The sequence below is a fragment of the Dipodomys merriami genome, unplaced genomic scaffold (assembly GCF_024711535.1).
Source record: "Dipodomys merriami isolate MVZ:Mamm:240054 unplaced genomic scaffold, mDipMer1.0.p SCAF_587, whole genome shotgun sequence".
Lineage (NCBI taxonomy): Eukaryota > Metazoa > Chordata > Mammalia > Rodentia > Heteromyidae > Dipodomys > Dipodomys merriami.
In genome coordinates, this window is record NW_027206165.1 from 258,457 (window position 1) to 276,418 (window position 17,962).

General features: G+C 43.7%; 1 protein-coding gene across 1 annotated transcript in view; it reads right to left on the bottom strand.

The window, feature by feature from the left end:
- Positions 1 to 17,962, bottom strand: part of LOC138813108 (zinc finger protein 850-like) — a gene marked incomplete at its 5' end in the record, with an annotated part of 163,745 nt that overhangs the window by 95,028 nt on the left and 50,755 nt on the right. Inside the window, 1 exon segment of the mRNA XM_070001328.1 lies at positions 15,140 to 16,099. Within this exon segment, the coding sequence (XP_069857429.1) occupies positions 15,140 to 16,099 (960 nt within the window).

Genomic DNA, 17,962 nt, shown 5'->3' on the forward strand with positions numbered 1-17,962 from the left:
TGCTGCCTCTTACATCTGCCAGCCTGTGAGTGATCTTGGGGCTTCTGATAAATGCCACTGCCCCCTTGGAGACCTCCAAGGAGTTAGATGAATGCCCACTCACTGCAGGCATGCCAAGTCCTGGGGTACAGGGCACTAAGGCTCTTCCTGTTCTCCACTGCCACCAGTGGGACTGTGAGAGGTCATGTCCCTCTTCTGAGCCTTCATTTCCTCCAAGTTCACAGACATTGTCCTTAAACCCTTGCATTCCAATCCCTTCTCCTTTCTCCTGGCTCTTTGCCAGAAGTCTCATACTTATGATTTTTGGGCTTTGCTTTTGGCTAAGCTGATCTGTCTGTTCCCAGCCTGGAAATCACACCATTATAATCATCCTTACTTGGTAGAGAAGAGAATGGCGACTAAAGGTTTGTGATGATGAGATGGGAAAATGGAGACCCAGTCTTTCCACCCCCCATTTTTATTTTTATTGTGAAAATACTGTACAGATGGGTTACAATTACATGGGTAAGATAATGAGTACATTTCTTATCAAGCATTGTAGCCTCCTCCTTTGTTTTCCCTTCCCATCCTCCCCCCACCACCCAATCCTCGCCCCCCCCCCGCCTGCACCAAAATTGTAATGTTCATTTTCAACATAACGACTTGTACATTTCACTGGAAACCCAGTCTTTGAATGAGGAGTTTGTTAAAGAATATTAAAAACAACCCAGGCAACGGTGGTTCCTGCCTGCCATTCAAGCAACTTAAGAGGCTAAGATCTAAAGACCATGGTTTGAAGTCAGCCTGGGCAAAAAAGCTTGTGAGAGTCTTACCGACAATTAACCAGTTTTAAAAAGTCAGAAGTGGAAGTGTGGCTTAAGTGGTAAACACCAGACTTGAGCAGAAAAGCTAAGCAAGAGAGCAAGCCCTACTATCATAGCACTTGTGCACGCATGTACACGTCATGCACACACACACAATCAATAAAATGTGTTTTTAAATAAACCAGCACTTCTAGACTGGTGAATCTATTCTTCTTTCAAAACCCTTGGCTTTGGCTTTGGCTTCATCAGTATGAGGTCCCAGAATGAATAGCACCAACATTGAAGCTCCCTAACAAAGCCAAATAAGGACACCTAGTAGGAAAAGTTTTTGTATCCCACCAGGAAGGTTGAAGACACAGAGGATGAATAAGCAGTTTGTTAAAATACATACATAAATAAAAAGGGACCTAGATATTGGTGGCTCATGCTCGTAATCCTAGCTACTTGTGGGGCAGAGATCTGAGGATCACTATTCCAAGCAAGTCTGGACAGGAATGTCTATGAGTTTGCTTGCTTGCTTTCCTTTTTATTTTTTGCCAGTCTTGGGCCTTAAATTCTAGGCCTGGGCACTGTCCCTAAACTTTTGCTCAAGGATTGCACTCAATCACTTGAGCCACAGTGCGACATCTGGCTCTTTCTGTGATTAACTGGAGATAAGAATCTCCCGAACTTTCCTGCCTTTACTGGCTTTAAACTCAGATTCTCAGATCTCTGCCTCCTGAGTAGCTAGGATTACAGGTGGGAGCCATCAGCATAGGCTGACTGTGAAACTCTTATCTCCAGTTAACCACCAAGAAAACTGAATGGGGGGGCTGTGGTTCAAGGGGTTGAGTGCTAGCATTAAGCAATAAAACTTCAAGGACAGGACCCAGACCTTGAGTTCAAGGCACAGGACCACACAAAAAATAATAAAGAGGGAAGTAGCAAGGGGTAGTGGGAGGAGAGACTTACCATTCATCAAATACAATAGTCTAGAAGCTGACAAGGAGCTGACCCAAGTCACAACCAATCATCTATTTGAGGAAGCACAGTGACAACCAAGTAAACAAACAAATATGTGAAGCAACCATAGCAAGATCAACAGTGCAGGTGAGAGGGCTTTAAAGGGGTCATTATGAGTCAAGTGCTGGTGGCTCACACCTGTTATCCCAACTACTCAGGAGGCTGAGATTTCAGGATCCTGTTTCAAAGCCAGCCCAGGCACTAAAGTCCATGAGACTTTTTTTTTTTTGGGGGGTCCGGTCGTGGGGCCTGAACTCTGGGCCTGGGTGCTGTCCCTCAGCTCTTCAGCTCAAGGCTAGCGCTCTACCACTTGAGCCACAGCGCCACTTCTGGCTTTTTTCTTTTTGCTTATGTGGTGCTGAGGAATCGAACCCAGGGCCTCAGGCAGGCAAGGCAAGTGCCCTACCACTGAGTCACTTTCTCAGCCCTCCATGAGACTTTTATCTTCAATAAACTACTCAAAAAAGCTGTGGCTCAAGTAGTAGAGCATTAGCCTTAAACTCCAGGACAGGGCTCAGGCCCTGAGTCAAGCCCCAGTCCTCAGACTTCAGCTTCCTGAGTAGATAGTAATACATATGTGAGCCACCACAGCAAGGCGACCTTTTGTTATATATTATCTCATTTAATGTCCATGACTACCCCAATAAGAGGGCTCAGTCTAAAAGTATCAGTTCTCATTTACTTTCAGTCAATGATCAGGTCTGTTTTTCCACTGAAAATAGTCTTGTCTCTGGGAGGAGGATAAAATCCCAAAAGCCCTTTCCCTTGTTTGGTGCATCCTATATTACAAAAGTGATGAAAGGGGCTGGGAAGGTGGCTCAGTGGTAGAGTGCTTGACTTGCATGCATAAGGCCCTGGGTTCGATTCCTCAGCACCACATAAGCAAAAAGAAAAAAGCCGGAAGTGGCGCTGTAGCTCAAGTGGTAGAGCGCTAGCCTTGAGCTGAAGAGCTGAGGGACAGCGCCCAGGCCCCACAACCAGACCCCCCCCCCAAAAAGTGATGAAAGGGCATGAGGTTAAAGCTGGGTTCTTAAAGTATTGTGGGAAGCCTGGCCTGGTTTGCAACTTTTATTAAAAAATGACTCCGGGAAGATAAAAACAAAACACACCTCAACTCCAATTTCCTTCAGAGTCCTCTAGGGAGCTAGTTGAAGAGAGGTGAAGGGGAGAGAGACTAATTAATTTCCTTCCTTTTATGACTTTGACTGCTACGCTCAAGCAGTAATTACTGAATACAATAGCTACAATGTACCTAGCTGGGGAAGGTCGTCAGTTTACTTTCCCAAGGTGGAGAAGTATATGAGCTAAAATTTCAGGTCTCAGCTTTACTTAGGCTGCTTGGCTCAGGGAAGAGGGGGACCTTTTCTGCAAATTCTTCTGTCCAGAAAGAGCTCTAGTTTATTCTCAATGAACAGTAGCAGGTGCTGCTAGAGATAAGAATGGAATAGAATAGATTGTGACCTAGGTGCTGACATCCTCCAGAGGGAAGCCCAAACTGAGACCTGCTCTGTAGAGAAATCAAAGAACTAGTGAAGAATGAATATTTTAGGTCAGCAGGCAAGGGAAGGGGTTGCTGAGGTAGAATTTCTGCTCCTGTTCCTGAGAAAATGGAGAGAACTACACAAAGGTTTATTTTTATGTGTGTGTGTGTGTGTGTGTGTGTGTGTGTGTGTGTGTGTGTGTGTGTGTGTGTATGCATGCCAGGGGGCTTGAACTCCAGGTCTCATGCCCTTGCTTAGCTTTTCCTGCAAGGCAGATCCTCTCCCACTTGAGCCAAACCTCCACTTTGAGGTTTTTTGCTAGTTTATTGGAGATAGGAGTCTGTCAGCTTTGTCTGCCCAGTCTGGCTTTTAACAAGTATCCTCAGATCTCAGCCTCCTGAGTAGCTAGGGTTATAAGCAGAAGCCTTCAAGTGTCCAGGTAACACAAAAGTTTAGAGAAGTTTCTAGAGGAGACCAGAGCAAATTTGCAAAGGCCCTACCTGATTTGTTAACTTCTTGGGTATTTATTTAATTAGGAAAAGAGCAAGATCAGCCTAACTAGGAGAAAAGCAAAAGGTGTAAATCGGTCATATCATATGGGCCTCGCAGGCTGTAAGGATTCTTGTGGATTGTTAATGTGAAGGAAAAGTACTGGTGAGTCCCTACAGTTCACCTGGGGTTCTAGCCGCTCCTCTGGCTACTCTGTTACAGCAGTGTGCCCAATACAAAAGAAGTATAATATTAGTCATCGCATCATTCACAGTAGTGGAAAAGTAGGAGCAACTCAAATGTCCATGGATGAATAAACAAAATGTGATCTATGCATCCAATGAAATACTATTCAGTCTTAAAAAGGAATGGCATTCGGACCCATGCTACATGAATGAATCTTTAAAATATTGTAAGTGAAATAAACCAGATATAAAAAATGACAATTTATGTTTCCACATCCATAGTTAAACAATAGTAAAAATAAATAAATAAAAGTCAAATTTGCTGGGTACCCATGGCTCACATTTATAATACTAGCTTCTCAGTGGGCTGAGAACTGAGGATGGAGGCTTGAAGCCAGGCTAGGCAGAAAAATCTCTGGGGCTCTTAACCCAATTATACCAAAAAGTCAGAAGTAGAGCTAGGACTCAACAGTAGAATATCAGCCTTGCGTAAAAAAAATTTAACTTCGAGTGGAGAATGAGTCGGTCAGTGCGGGTGAGAAAGAGCAAGCTTTCTGGGTGCAACAGCACTGTGGCAGAGTGAGCACACAAAGCCAGCCCTAGGCTGACAAGGAAGGGCAGAAAAGACAGGAGAGGTTTGATTACTTTTATTGGCCAGCCCTGTGGGTTGATCCCAGGCCCTGGTTCCTGTTCCTGACCCTCAGTGTGCTGAAGGCTAGTGCTCTACCACTTGAGCCACAGCCCTGCCCTGCTGTTGGCTTTTTCTGAGTCTTTATTGGAAATAACACTTTCATGGACTTCCTGCCAGGCTGGCTTCAGAGATTGATCCTCAGATCGTGGCCTCCCGAGTAGCTAGGCATACAGGCATGAGCTACTACTTCCCCCCATTTCATTAACTCTTGTGTGTCATCCCCAGGAATGTGCACTGGAGCCAAGGTGACCCAAGCCTTCAGGGGAGCCCCAGACCCCGGGGGCTGAGCAAAGGCGGGGCTCCGCCACTATCTGCAAAGCCCAAAGACCTCGACTCCAGTGACCACAGAAGCATAGGAGGCAGGGATCAGATCCTGGAGTGCACTCCAACTGCACCAAAATGCACCATAAGCACCAGTGCCCAATGAGCAGGCAGCAGTGGAAAGTGCTATAGAGTCGGAGTGGGACAGCGCCATTGCTGTCTTGGGTTTGGTTAGTTGTTGCTGCTGCCACCAAGTGGACATGCGGATGTACTAAGGAGGTCAGGTCTGACTGTCCATATCGGCCACATGGTGATTGTAGAGTCTGGCATCTAGTCTTCATGCTGGGGGAGGAAAACCATCCTCCCAGATGAGAGGCGTGCCCGGATCCCTGGAGGCAGGGGTGGGCACTTGGCTGATAGGTTATTGAACCTGTCAGTCCAATGCCTGGGACTGGGAATTTCCTGTGGCTCTGCCCCGTGAACTGATCTCTTTAGGCCAGATGATGGGCGTGTCCAGATCCCTGGGGTGAGCACTTGGCTGATAGGTTATTGAACCTGTCAGTCCAGTGCCTGGGACTGGGAATTTCCGGTGGGTCTGCCCGTGCTCCGATCTTTTTAGGCCCGGATCAGCTTAAGTCTTTCCACGTGTGTCTCCCTAGTTGAGTGCTGGGTCCTGTCTCATCTTTGGTCATCATGCCATCGTAATTCAGATCTCCATGGAAGCTGAATTGCCTTGTTGGTATTGGCTTTATTTCTTTCCTCTTTAGCATGTTTGCTAGCTGTGTTATGTGTATTTGGGGGGCTGTGGGCCTTTGTAGCAACGGGCCGCCTGCAGCCTGTTAACTGTGTAATAAAGACTCCAATATTTTATATTCCCAAGTGTAGCTTCAGGGATAGCTCACAACCCAGCTAGTGCGGTGAAGGGCTGCTGGGCTCTGAAGGGGATTTTTCAGGCGGTGGTACTGGTGGCCCTGGTCTTCCTGCCCAATGTGGGGCTGTGGGCTTTGTACCAGGAGAGGCAGCTTGGTGGCACCCGTGAGGGTTCAGAAAAAGTGCTGGTTCTAGCGGCTGGGCAGGTGAGTGCCTCGGTCCGGTGCAGCATGGAATAATGCTTTCCCTCTTCTCCAAATACTTTTCTGCTGCCCCTTCTTGCTCCTTCTCCTCCTGTCGGAGTCCTCAGAGGCGGCAGGGGGGAACATTTGCACTTTTCCCCGCTTTTTTTCCCCAGATGGGGCAAATTGAGGATGAAAATGTGTCCACTCAATTGAGTCAGAATTAGAACCCAGGGCCTTTGGTGCACCAGTCTGGGACTCTTATTTCAAATTTCCATGCTTTACAGTCAGTCCTCCTTTCTGTTGCCCTCTCTCCTCCCCTGACCTTCCAATATTCTCTTTCTGGGGAGAACCCTGTGTCCCAGGGTGTGATGCCTTCTGTAGGACTGGTTCCCCCCTCATCTCTGCTCTCCTCCCTCATCCCCCCCCACCTCACCTGATCCTGTTGTTTCTGCTCAGGTCAGTCCCTTTTTCATTTTACCATTTGCACAGGGGCCCCTGGGCCTCCCTGCTCCCCTCTCCCTATTTGGCTTTCCCCATTCCTATTTTTTTCTCAGATCCTGTGGATTCCTTGGGGAATGAGTGCAGAGATCCTCTTGGAGCTTCAGGTGCCTTGGATAGGGTGAAAGGTGAGTTTCTGGTTCTTGAGGAACTTGCCACCTTTAACTCTCCAGAAGTATGGAGGTGTCCTGGTGGAAGGATCCCCCGAAATGTCCCAAAGCACAATTCCTTGAGGGTAGAATGCCAAATGCCTTCCTCCTCTCCTCTGAATTGACGGGACTTGGTATTTTTTCCATTCCAAATTGTGATCATTTTTGTTATTGCCTTTTTGAAACTTAATCATGTACCTGTACCTGTGTACATGCATTAGGATAAATTTGCATTTCTCTCTCTGTGTGTGTGTGTGTGTGTGTGTGTGTGTGTGTGTGTGTGTGTTCATGTGTGTTCATGTGTTGAGATCCTGGGACTTGAACTCAGGGCCTGGGTGCTGTCCTTTAGTGTTTTTCACTGATGGCCCGTGCTCTGCCGCCTGATCCACAGCTCCACTTCTGGCTTTTTGGTGGTTCATTGGAGATAAGTGGTACAGATTTCACTGGCTTATAACAAGGATTCTCATATTTCAGCCTCCTGAGTAGCTAGGATGGCATGTGTGAACCATTGGCACCTGGCTTTGACTGCTCCCTCACATCATTCCAACTCCCTTATCTCCTAGCAAGTCTATGGATACTTAAATTGCTTCCTATAGTAGGGCATTTCAGATTTGCTTATGGGATTTTTCCTGGTCCCATAAGAAGTGGGTAATTTGTATATCAGGATCTGACTTGACTGACTGTTGGCTGGCCTCAAAAGAAGAGGCTGAATTTTTTTTGTTTGGGGGGGGGGGTCCTGTCATGGGGCCTGAACTCTGGGCCTGGGTGCTGTCCCTCAGCTCTTCAGCGCAAGGCTAGCACTCTACTACATGATCCACAGGACCTCTTCCAGCTTGTTTGTTTTTGTTTATGTGGTGCTGAGGAATGGAACCCAGGGCCTCATGCATGCAAGACAAGTGCTCTACCACTGAGCCACCTTTCCAGCCCCAGAGGCTGAATTTTTGAGGTTGATGCTTTTCCTTTCTCCTCAGTCTCTGGCTGGTCTCTGGCCATTCTGGTGTCTTGAGTACAGAGGGCTCTTTGTTCTAGGTCTAATCAAATGGAGATTAGCAAATGCTCTAGTTAATACCTTGAGGTTAACTTGGCAGCTAAAAGTACATCCTGTAGCAGTTAATTGCCCTTGTCAGTGTTTGAATTGTGTGAGTGAGTTATGTGTCTTCTGTATTTTGCATATGCCAGACCCTCTGCATTTCATACATGTTGTCAGAGTCAGAAAGACAAAGACTTAAATGAAACTGTTGCTTCCTAACAACCACAATGGAACTGGGAATGGAGGGAGCCTCTGTAGCATGTGCAGTAGAGTGGGGAAAGGAGGTGAGCCACAGATAACCTAGCCCGGATCTCTCTTTGAGACCTCTCCTCTTTCCCAACTTCATATGGGAACTGGAGGAAAGCTGGTAACCAGGGTTGCTAACACTAGCCCAGGGCCTGCAGGCAGGGTTAAACTCTCCTCAGCAGGGATGATTAACAGGTCTGGCCTTATCCTGGAGTAATGGAGCTGGCAGCAGGGGAGGTTCAGGAGCCTCTAGAGAAGCTCACCCCCACTTCAGGGTGATGGGTCCTAGGTATGAGCCTAGCTCCAGGGTCTCTCAGTGGGCCCTGGCCTTATGGATTACCAGAGTGTTAGTTAATAAAGGAATATAGTTAGTTACTGGGCACCAGTAGCTCATGCCTGTAATCCTAGCTACTCAGTAGGCTGAGAGCTGAGCTCATGATTTAAAGACAGCCTGGGCAGAAAAGTCTATGAAGCTTTCCTCTCCAGTTAACTACCAAAAAGCCACAAAGTGGATCTGTGGCTCAAGTGATAGGAGCACAGAAGCCCAGGGACAGGATCCAGGCCCTGAGTTTAAGCCCTAGGACCAGTCCTCAAAATAAAACAAAACTGAAACACAAAGTTACTCTTGTTGACTTTAAGAGTACTGCGCTATGGCTGGCAATTCTAGGTGCTAGTAGGACTCTCATTCCAGAAACCTGTAAGGAAACTAGGGTTCTGTGGGGCTTGAACTTGTCTAAGAGCTAGATTACCATTGGTCTTCCTGGAATTGTGCCCAAGGCTATCTAATTATTGGGCATGTACAGCCTTTTAATTTAACTTTCATTCCCTTGGAAGTGAGCTGCGGCTAAAGTGGTAGAGCATCAGCCTAGAGAGAAAAGGTTATGAGAGAGCACACAGTCCCAGACTTCAAGCTCCAGCACTGGCACAAATAAATGCACTCTCTTTTCCACCTACATGAGCCATGGAGAGACTGGTGTTGGAGTGAATGCAGTGGGTGCTCTTTTGCTTACTAACTGGTGGGTCTTTCTGTACTTTATAGTGCCAGCTGTGGCTTGAAATCATGCCCTGGGTACTATAAACTGGGCTTTTTTGCTCAGTTCTACCACTTGAGTTACAGCTCTAATTCTAGGTTTTTAGGTGGCTCATTGGAGATAAGAGTCTCATGAACTTTCCTGCCCAGACTGGTTTGAACCATGATTTTCAGATCTTGGCCTCTCCTGAATAGCTAGGATAACAGATGTGGGCCACCAGAACCTGGCTTAGCTGGCTAAAATGCAAACCGCCTGGAGGCAGCCTCAGAGAGTTAGATTTAGTTAGTCAGGTTGGGGCTGGCACTGTGCTCTGTGTCTGTGTGTCTGTACATACTTGTGCAGTTGACTAAACACAGGACCTCATATTCTATTTTGTTGTCGTTGATGCTGGGGCTTGAACTCAGGGCTAGGGACATATCCATGAGAGTCTTTTTCTCAAGGCTACCACTGAGCCACAGCTCTATTTCCAGCTTTTTCTGAGTAATTTACTGAAGATAGAATTTCATGGAGTTTTGTGCCCAGGCTGGCTTTGAACTGTGATCCCCAGCATCCTGAGTAGCAGCAGCAAGGATTACAGATATGAGCCAACAGCACCCAGCTCATATTTATAAAGAAGGATGAGGTAGTGATTATCTTTTATCGTAAAGCTTGCCTCTGGGCATAAATAGTTTGTGTACTACTTGTTGTTGTTATTGTTGTTGTCATGTCAGAGGTGTGGATGGAACTCAGGACCTTGTACTTGTCAGGACAGGCTTCTCCAAGAGCTAAATCCCCAGCCCCACCTCATATTTTTTATTGTTTTTTCCCCTCACAATTGGTGCTCTACCAGATGAGCCCCATCTCTATTTATGTTTTCTGTTTTTTATTTTTTTTCTTGTTAATTGGAGGTAAGAGTGTCAGACTTGCCTGCCCAGGCTGGCTTTGAACTGCAATCCTCTCATCTCAACCTCAGGAAGTAGAATGTTGGGTTTCCACAGTCTGGGAAAAGGCATGGATGTGTGCTGCTAATTAATAGGTACCCAATTTCAGTTTGGAATACTGAGAAAGTTCTAGAAGTTGATATCAGTGAGGTTGCTTGAAATGTGACTGTACTTAAAGCCACTGAAGTGTATACTTCTACTTGGTTTGTATAGCATGTTTTATGCTATACTTATTTTCACACAATGAGAGAATAATTAACATTGCAGCCAGAGAGGGGCTGGACAAGAAAGGTTGGCAGGAGGTGTAAAGTTCACTCATTCAGTTTCTCACCACCAAATATCTGTTGTTGGACCATTTGTGCTGGGCCTGTGCCAAGTTGGAATAAAGGCAGTGGGTTGTTGCTTGGAACTGGTCCTCTATTACTTGAGCCACACTTACACTTCTGGCTTTTTGCAGGTTAATTGGAGATTAATCTCTCAGATTTAGCTGCCATGGCTGGCTTTGAACTTAATATACTATCTTAAACTCATGAGTGGAACATGCTCTTTTTTGTGTGTGTGTATCATTCGTGGGTCTTGAACTCTGGGCTTGGGCGTTATCCTTGTGATCTTCAGCTTAAGGCGAGTGCTCTACCCGCTTGAGCCACAGCACCACTTCTGGTTTTCTAGTGGTTTATTGGAGATAAGAGTCTCATGAACTTTCCTTCCCCGGGCTGGCTTTGAACCGTGATCTTCAGATCTCAGCCTCCTGAGTAGCTAGGATTACAGGCGTGAGCCACCAGCTCCCGGCCTGCTCTTTTTTTTTGTTTGTTTTCGGTTATCAGGCTTAAACTCAGTGCCTGGGGACTGACCCTGAGCTCTTCTGCTTAAGGCTAGTTCTCTACCACTTCGAACCACTGTACTTCTTTTGGTTTTCTGGTGATTAATTAGAGATGAGAGTCTCACAGACTTTGCTGCTCTTTAGCCTTGAACTTCAATCCTCTGATCACAGCCTCCTGAGTAGTTAGGATTACTGGCAGGAGTCCCTGCACCTTGCTGGAGACCTGCTCTTCTATGAGGGAAGGGGCTCTGATTATCTCCATTTTACAGATGTAGAAACAGAGGCAAAAAAATTAAAATGACTTGTCTATGATGTCACAAGTTAGTAAATGCCAGAGCTGGGGCTTTTATCTTGTAGCAAAGCTCACCCTCAAATAATACTCCATTTGTGTGTGTCCTTTGTCATTCCATCATATTCCTGTACCAAGGAATCAACAACACCCACAGGTGTGATTAAGAACATGGCTCTGTCTGGTGAGGAGAGTGCCTGGATTTGAGCCTCATGTTCACTATTGAATTTCATTGAGACGTTTGTATGGCCAAGATTCAAGTTTTGTGATCTTGTCTCTGGCCAATCATTTGTTCTGTGTTCCAGTGGCCAGGTCTGTAAGACTAGGATAATTTATTACCAAGTTCACCTATTAAAGTCAGCTTTATAGTTCATTTGAGTGAAGATGGCAACCTTGGGTTGAGTGTCTCATTCAGTGGTATTCTGTACATTTTTAGCATGGTGGGAAGGAGGAGGGAGGTGAGGGGAGAGGAAGAAGAACCAAGAGGAAGAGGTAGAGGTAGAAGTGGACGTTGGCCAGGTATCAATGTCTGGAGCCAGTAATCCTAGTTATTCAGGTGGCTAACATCTGAAGATGATAGTTCAAACCAGCCAGTACAGGAAAGTCTGTAAGATTTTTTTTTTTTTTTTGTTGGTCGTGGGGCTTGAACTCTGGGCTTGCGCGCTGTCCCTGCACTCTTGAGCTCAAGGCTAAGTGCTCTACCGCTTGAGCCACAGCGCCACTTCTGGTTTTCTAGTGGCTTATTGGAGGTAAGAGTCTCAAGGACTTACCTACCTGGGCTGGCTTTGAACCATGATCTTCAGATCTCAGCCTCCTGAGTAGCTAGAATCACAGGTGGGAGCCACCAGCACCCACCAAGATTTTTATCTCAAACTACTCAGAAAAACTGGAAGTGGAACTGTGGCTCAAGTGGTAAAACACTAGCCTTTTTTTCTGGGGAGGAGGGCTGGTCCTGGGGCTTGGGCGCTGTCCCTTGGGCGCTGTCCCTCAGCTCTTCAGCTCAAGGCTAGCACTCTACCACGTGGGTCCCAGCACCACTTCTGGCTTTTTTCTTTTTTGCTTATGTGGTGCTGAGGAATCGAACCCAGGGCCTCAAGCATGCAAGGCAAGTGCTGTACCACTGAACAACCTTCCCAGCCCCAAAGCACTAGCCTTGATTGAACACAAAGAGGCTCATGGACAGTGCTCAGGCTCTGAGTTCAAGCCTCAAGACTAGCAAAAAAATAAAACAAGAGACAGAAGTAGAAAAGATAGGGTTTTGTGTTAGCAATATAGTTTGTTGTTGCTGCGACAAAATACTTGACAGAAATAACCTAAGGGAAAAAGGATTTATTTTGCTTCATGTCACAGATTTCAGGCAATCTTGGCAAAGCAGAACAACTAATGGTAGCCAGGGAGTTAGGGGAGGGGGTAAGAGTGGGAAAGAGAATGCCTGCATTGCAGTATTCTCTCCCCCACCCCACTTTAATTTCATATGGAAAGCCTGCCTATGGAATGGTGCGACCTATATGCAGGAGAGATTCAGTTAATCTGATATCCAGCCCAACCCCCCCCCCACAAAGGTGTGTTTTACTCATCAGCCTGATGCATCTAAAGCAATTGATCTCAATTAAGTTCATCCTCAAGATTTAACCATCACAGATGTCAGCTTCATTTGCCTCCAGATTTACCTTTCTTGTTCTCTGACAACTCACCTATAATTTGTCATTGTTGGGTTTTGTTTTGGTTTGTTGGTTATGGGGCTTGAACTCTGGGCCTGAGCTCCTCTGTCCCTGAGCTCTTCAGCTTAAGGCTGGCACTCTACCACCTGAGCCACAGTGCCACTTCGAGTTTTCTGAGTGGTTTATTGGAGATAGGAGTCTCACAGACTTTCCTGCCTGGGCTGGCTTTGAACTATGATCCTCAGATCTCAGCCTCCTGAGTAGCTAGGATTACAGGCATGAGCCACAAGCACCCAGCTTCATTGTTGGGTTTTTTAAGCACTCTTAAACTACTGTGTGTGTGTGTGTGTGTGTGTGTGTGTGTGTGTGTGTGTGTGTGTGTGTGTGCATGTATGCACCTGCACGCATGTGTACACATGCTGATACTGTGGCTGGAACTCAGCTTCTGTGAGTGAATTCTTCCTTACCTTTTGTATTCAAGATAAGGCTGATGCTACCACTTGAGCCATGTCTCCATTTCGTTTTTTTTAGGCCAGGTTCAAGTGGCTCACACTCTAATCCTAGCTACTCAAAAGGCTTGATATCTGATGTTGAGGTTCAAAGCCAGCCAGAGCAGGGCTTTTATCTCCAATTAGCAATCTACTGTGATTTAAAGTGGTAGACCACCTGCCACCTGTATTTTACCCTACCAAATATCTAGCACAATCCTACCTCTTTCTGCTTATCTCTATAATCCCATGGATATCTGTAAGTATTCTAGCTAGCTTTTGTCCATCATTTTTTCCATGGGTCTAGTTTTTTTTAATTGCTACAGAATTAAATTTAGCAAAACCATAACTTATAATTTGTTGTAGAACTAGAAATTTGTAACTTGAAAAAGCAATATTCTCCTCTTGAGAAATTCACTTTCACCCTCCATAACAGTGAGAAAACACAGACTCTCCACAATATCCACACTAGTGTTTTATTACTCAGAAGAACAATAGCATGGTCTACAAGTGAAAAATTTACAACAGACTCATCAGTAGTAAATAGAAAACAGCATGTAGTAAAATCATTTTGGCATTACTCATCCAAACCCAAATGCTTAAGAATCATGTCTTCATTTTTCCACCAAAGAAACTAGAAATGGAACTGTGATCCTAGTGCTAGAATTTAGCCTTGAGAAAAAGTAGTTAAGGAAAGTGGCTAGGCTTTGAGTTCAATCTACAAGACTAGTACCCACACACAAAGAAAATGTATTCTTTCAGGTTTTCTGAATGTTTCATGAACTTGGGGATGAAAGATGATGAGACAGATTTTATTCTTTTGCACATTTTGTAATAAACAAGGAGTATTATCTTCCACCAGACCTTCCATTAAAAAATAAATTGGAATAGTAATAGTGTTATAATGCATACATAGACCACACATATAGTGGAAGACTTTTGGGGAGCAGTGGAGAAATTGATGCTCTCATGTCCTTGGAATAAAGCATGTTAGTCCTTCCCCATCTATCACTACCAAACCACTATGGATGATTTGAGTTCAATCTCAAAGGTCCAGAGCTCCTATTTCTGAAAAGTGTTTATTAAATTACTTGACCATCCATTCCTCAATATAAAAGACACAAGTCAACAATTTCACTATCTTAATTCTTTGTCAAGCCTGGAAATCCAACCCCTGAATAACATGAAGGGAAATCATCCCTACTCTACACAATGAGAGGATGAGAAATGTTGGTTCAGTGAGTGGTTTTCCCTTACACCTAGCTTAATTCTGCCATGAAGGATTTCTCTATAATTTACAGAGGTTTCTGCCAAAGGTTTCCCTATGTTGGGTTTCATTTTTTGTGTGAGTGCTCTAATGCTGGCTGAAGGTTCATTTCTGCTTGAAAGATGTCCTCTAATGTTCACTCGACATTCTGTCTTGTCTCTAGGTCTCTGAAATATGTAGAGAAACCTGTGAAACTTCTGGCTAAATATTTGTCTACATTTATTATACTCACATTTTCTCTCCTTATTATGTTCTTGGATGTACTGAGGACTGACTTCTATTAAAAATTGCATATTTGTTAGACCTGTTAATTTTCTTTTCTCCTATGTGATTCAGTTCTCTGCTGAACACTGTGCTATGCTGTTGAAGTGGTATTTTTTACATTGGTATTATTCATACCTTGTCTTTCTTGTTTGTGCTCTATAAACATTCATCCATGCATGATTACTAAGTGAAGGACTTTTTTGATACTTGTTTCATTCATAATGTTTTTCTCCTGTGTGTTTTCTGATGAAAATTTAACTATGACTTCTCAAAAACTTTCCACATTTTTTTTCATTCATAAGATTTTTCTCCTGTGTGCATTCAATTTGGAACCATGAGGCATGCCTTCTGGCTAAAAGGCTCCACATTTGCTACATTCACAAGGCTTCTATCAGGTTTTGGTTCTATCATGCAAACTTATTTTTCATCCAGGTGAGACTTTCCATAGTTATCAGATTCCTAAGATTTCTCATGAGTGTGGATACTCTTATGATTCCTGAGGGATGAACTCCAGATGAAGGATTTTCCACATTTGTTACATTCATAAGGTTTCTCTCCTGTATGTGTTCTCTGATGGACAGTAAGGCATGATTTAAATCGGAAATACTTTCCACATTTGTTACATTCATAAGGTTTCTCTCCTGTGTGTGTTCTCTGATGAACAGTAAGGTGTGACTTACGGGTGAAAGACTTTTCACACACATTACATTCATAAGGTTTCTCTCCTGTGTGTGTTCTCTGATGGACAATAAGGTGAAACTTCTGTCTGAAATACTTTCCACATTTGTTACATTCATAAGGTTTCTCTCCCGTGTGTGTTCTCTGATGAACACTAAGGTGTGACTTATGGGTGAAAGACTTTTCACACACATTACATTCATAAGGTTTCTCCCCTGTATGTTTTCTCTGATGGACAGTAAGGTGTGATTTTAATATGAAATACTTTCCACATTTGTTACATTCATAAGGTTTCTCTCTCGTGTGTGTTCTCTGATGAACAGTAAGGGGTGACTTACAGGTGAAAGACTTTTCACACACATTACATTCATAAGGTTTCTCTCCTGTGTGTGTTCTCTGATGGACAATAAGGTGAAACTTCTGTCTGAAATACTTCCCACATTTGTTACATTCATAAGGTTTCTCTCCTGTGTGTGTTCTCTGATGGACAATAAGGTGAAACTTCTGTCTGAAATACTTTCCACATTTGTTACATTCATAAGGTTTCTCTCCCGTGTGTGTTCTCTAATGAACAGTAAGGTCTGACTTACGGGTGAAAGACTTTTCACACACATTACATTCATAAGGTTTCTCTCCTGTATGAGTTCTCTGAGGAACAGTAAGGTCTGACTTCTGTCTGAAATACTTTCCACATTTGTGACATTCATAAGATTTCTCTCCTGTGTGTATTCTCTGATGCAAAGTGATGTATGACTTCATTATAAATGATTTTCCACATTTGTTGCATTCATCAAACTTCTGTTCTTTGTCAGTTCTGTGATGCCTTCTGAGACCTGACTTTTGGGTGGAAAATTTCCTACATTCTTCGTATTCATAGGGTTTCTCTTCTGGTGTTGTTTTAGGTTGATCAGAACTTAGTTCTGAATTCTTAGAGATAGATTTTGCACATTGCTTATACTCAACAGGATTCTCTGGATATTTCCTCTCAGGTTTTGTAAGGTGTAAATCCTTACTGAATGATTTCTCACATTCACTACTTGTATAAGTATTCTCTCCTGTGTCTCTTTTCTGATGCATAGTGCCTGGAAACCTCCCTCCCTGACAAAGTTCTTGGGCAAGAAGAGCAGACTTATCATATTCTTCTCTATATTCGTTATGGTTAGAGGTGGGATCTCTGATGCAAACCCAATTATGTGGAAAGAATATCATCTCTGAATTTAATACCTTCTCTCCTCCATATTCAAAATATGGACCATCATAATTTTGACTAAAAGCCTCTGAATATCTAAGCGATTGTTTAACTACAGGAGAAACACCAGGCATATATGCAGCCGGCATCTTACCAGGCTTACTGTAGTGGAGCATGTTCTGACACTGAATGAACTCGTCCGTCGTCATCCTTAAGGAGTTCTCATCATTCCTATTCAGATCTAGCTTCTGTTTTGAGGTCAAGTTAGAAGTTGTCACTAATCTCACTCTTTGCTCTATTGTGTTAATATTTATGACAGCTACGTCACGCAGACATTCATCTGGACCTTCCTGGTAAGTCTTAATCACATGCTCCATTTTTTGAATATCTAAAATGAGTCATATAAAGAAGAAAAAAAACATAAATAAGATCCAAATACTCCTTAAAATAAAGGTAAAGACATTTTTCCCATCTTAACTGTTACAAATTTTGAAATATTAATGTAGGAATTGATTTATGAGAAATAAATTTCTTTCACCACAATGTATTGATTAAGAAACTAATACTCTTCCTTACACCATTTTTTGTCATGGGGCATGAACTCCAGGCCTGGTGTTGTCCTTCAGCTCTTCAGCTCAATGGTAGCTCTCTATCATTTGAGCCACAGCACGACTCCCAGTTTTATCTGCTTATATGGTGCTGAAGAATCGTACCCAGAGCCTTATGCATGCAAGGCAAGCACACTACCACTGAGCTACTATAATCAAGAACTCTAATAACAACAGATGCTGGAGGGGATATGGACAGAAGGGAACACTACTGCATTGTGGTTGGGAGTGTAAACTTGTACAACCACTTTGGAAAACAGAATGTAGGCTCCTCAAAAGACTCCACATAGAGCTCCCTTATGACTCAGCAATCCCACTTTTGGGCATTTACCCAAATGATCACAAACAAGACCATACTAAGGGTACCAGCACAACTATGTTTATTGCAGCATTGTTTACCATAGGTAAGATAAGGAACAAACACAAATGCCCCTCAGTAGATGAATGGATCAAGAAAATGTGATATATATACATAATGGAATTCCATGCATTCATCGAAAAGAATGATATGGCTCCATTTGTTAGGAAATGGAAAGACTTGGAAAAATTATATTGAGTGAAGTATGCCAAGCCCAAAGAAACAGGTCCCATGGTTCCGCTTATTTGCAATAACTAGTATATATCTGAGACAAACAGAAACGGTCAATAAATTGATGTTAGCAAAATGAACCCCAAGATAAGGACTCATATGTTTTTATTTATTGCTATTGTATCTAACATATATATATGTTATATATATATATATATATATATATATATATATATATATGATATTTCTTTATTGCTTTATATGTCCCTCCCCTATGGTATAACCCCTGTTTTTACTGTGTTTGATGTAGGTATAATTTGTGGAGGGA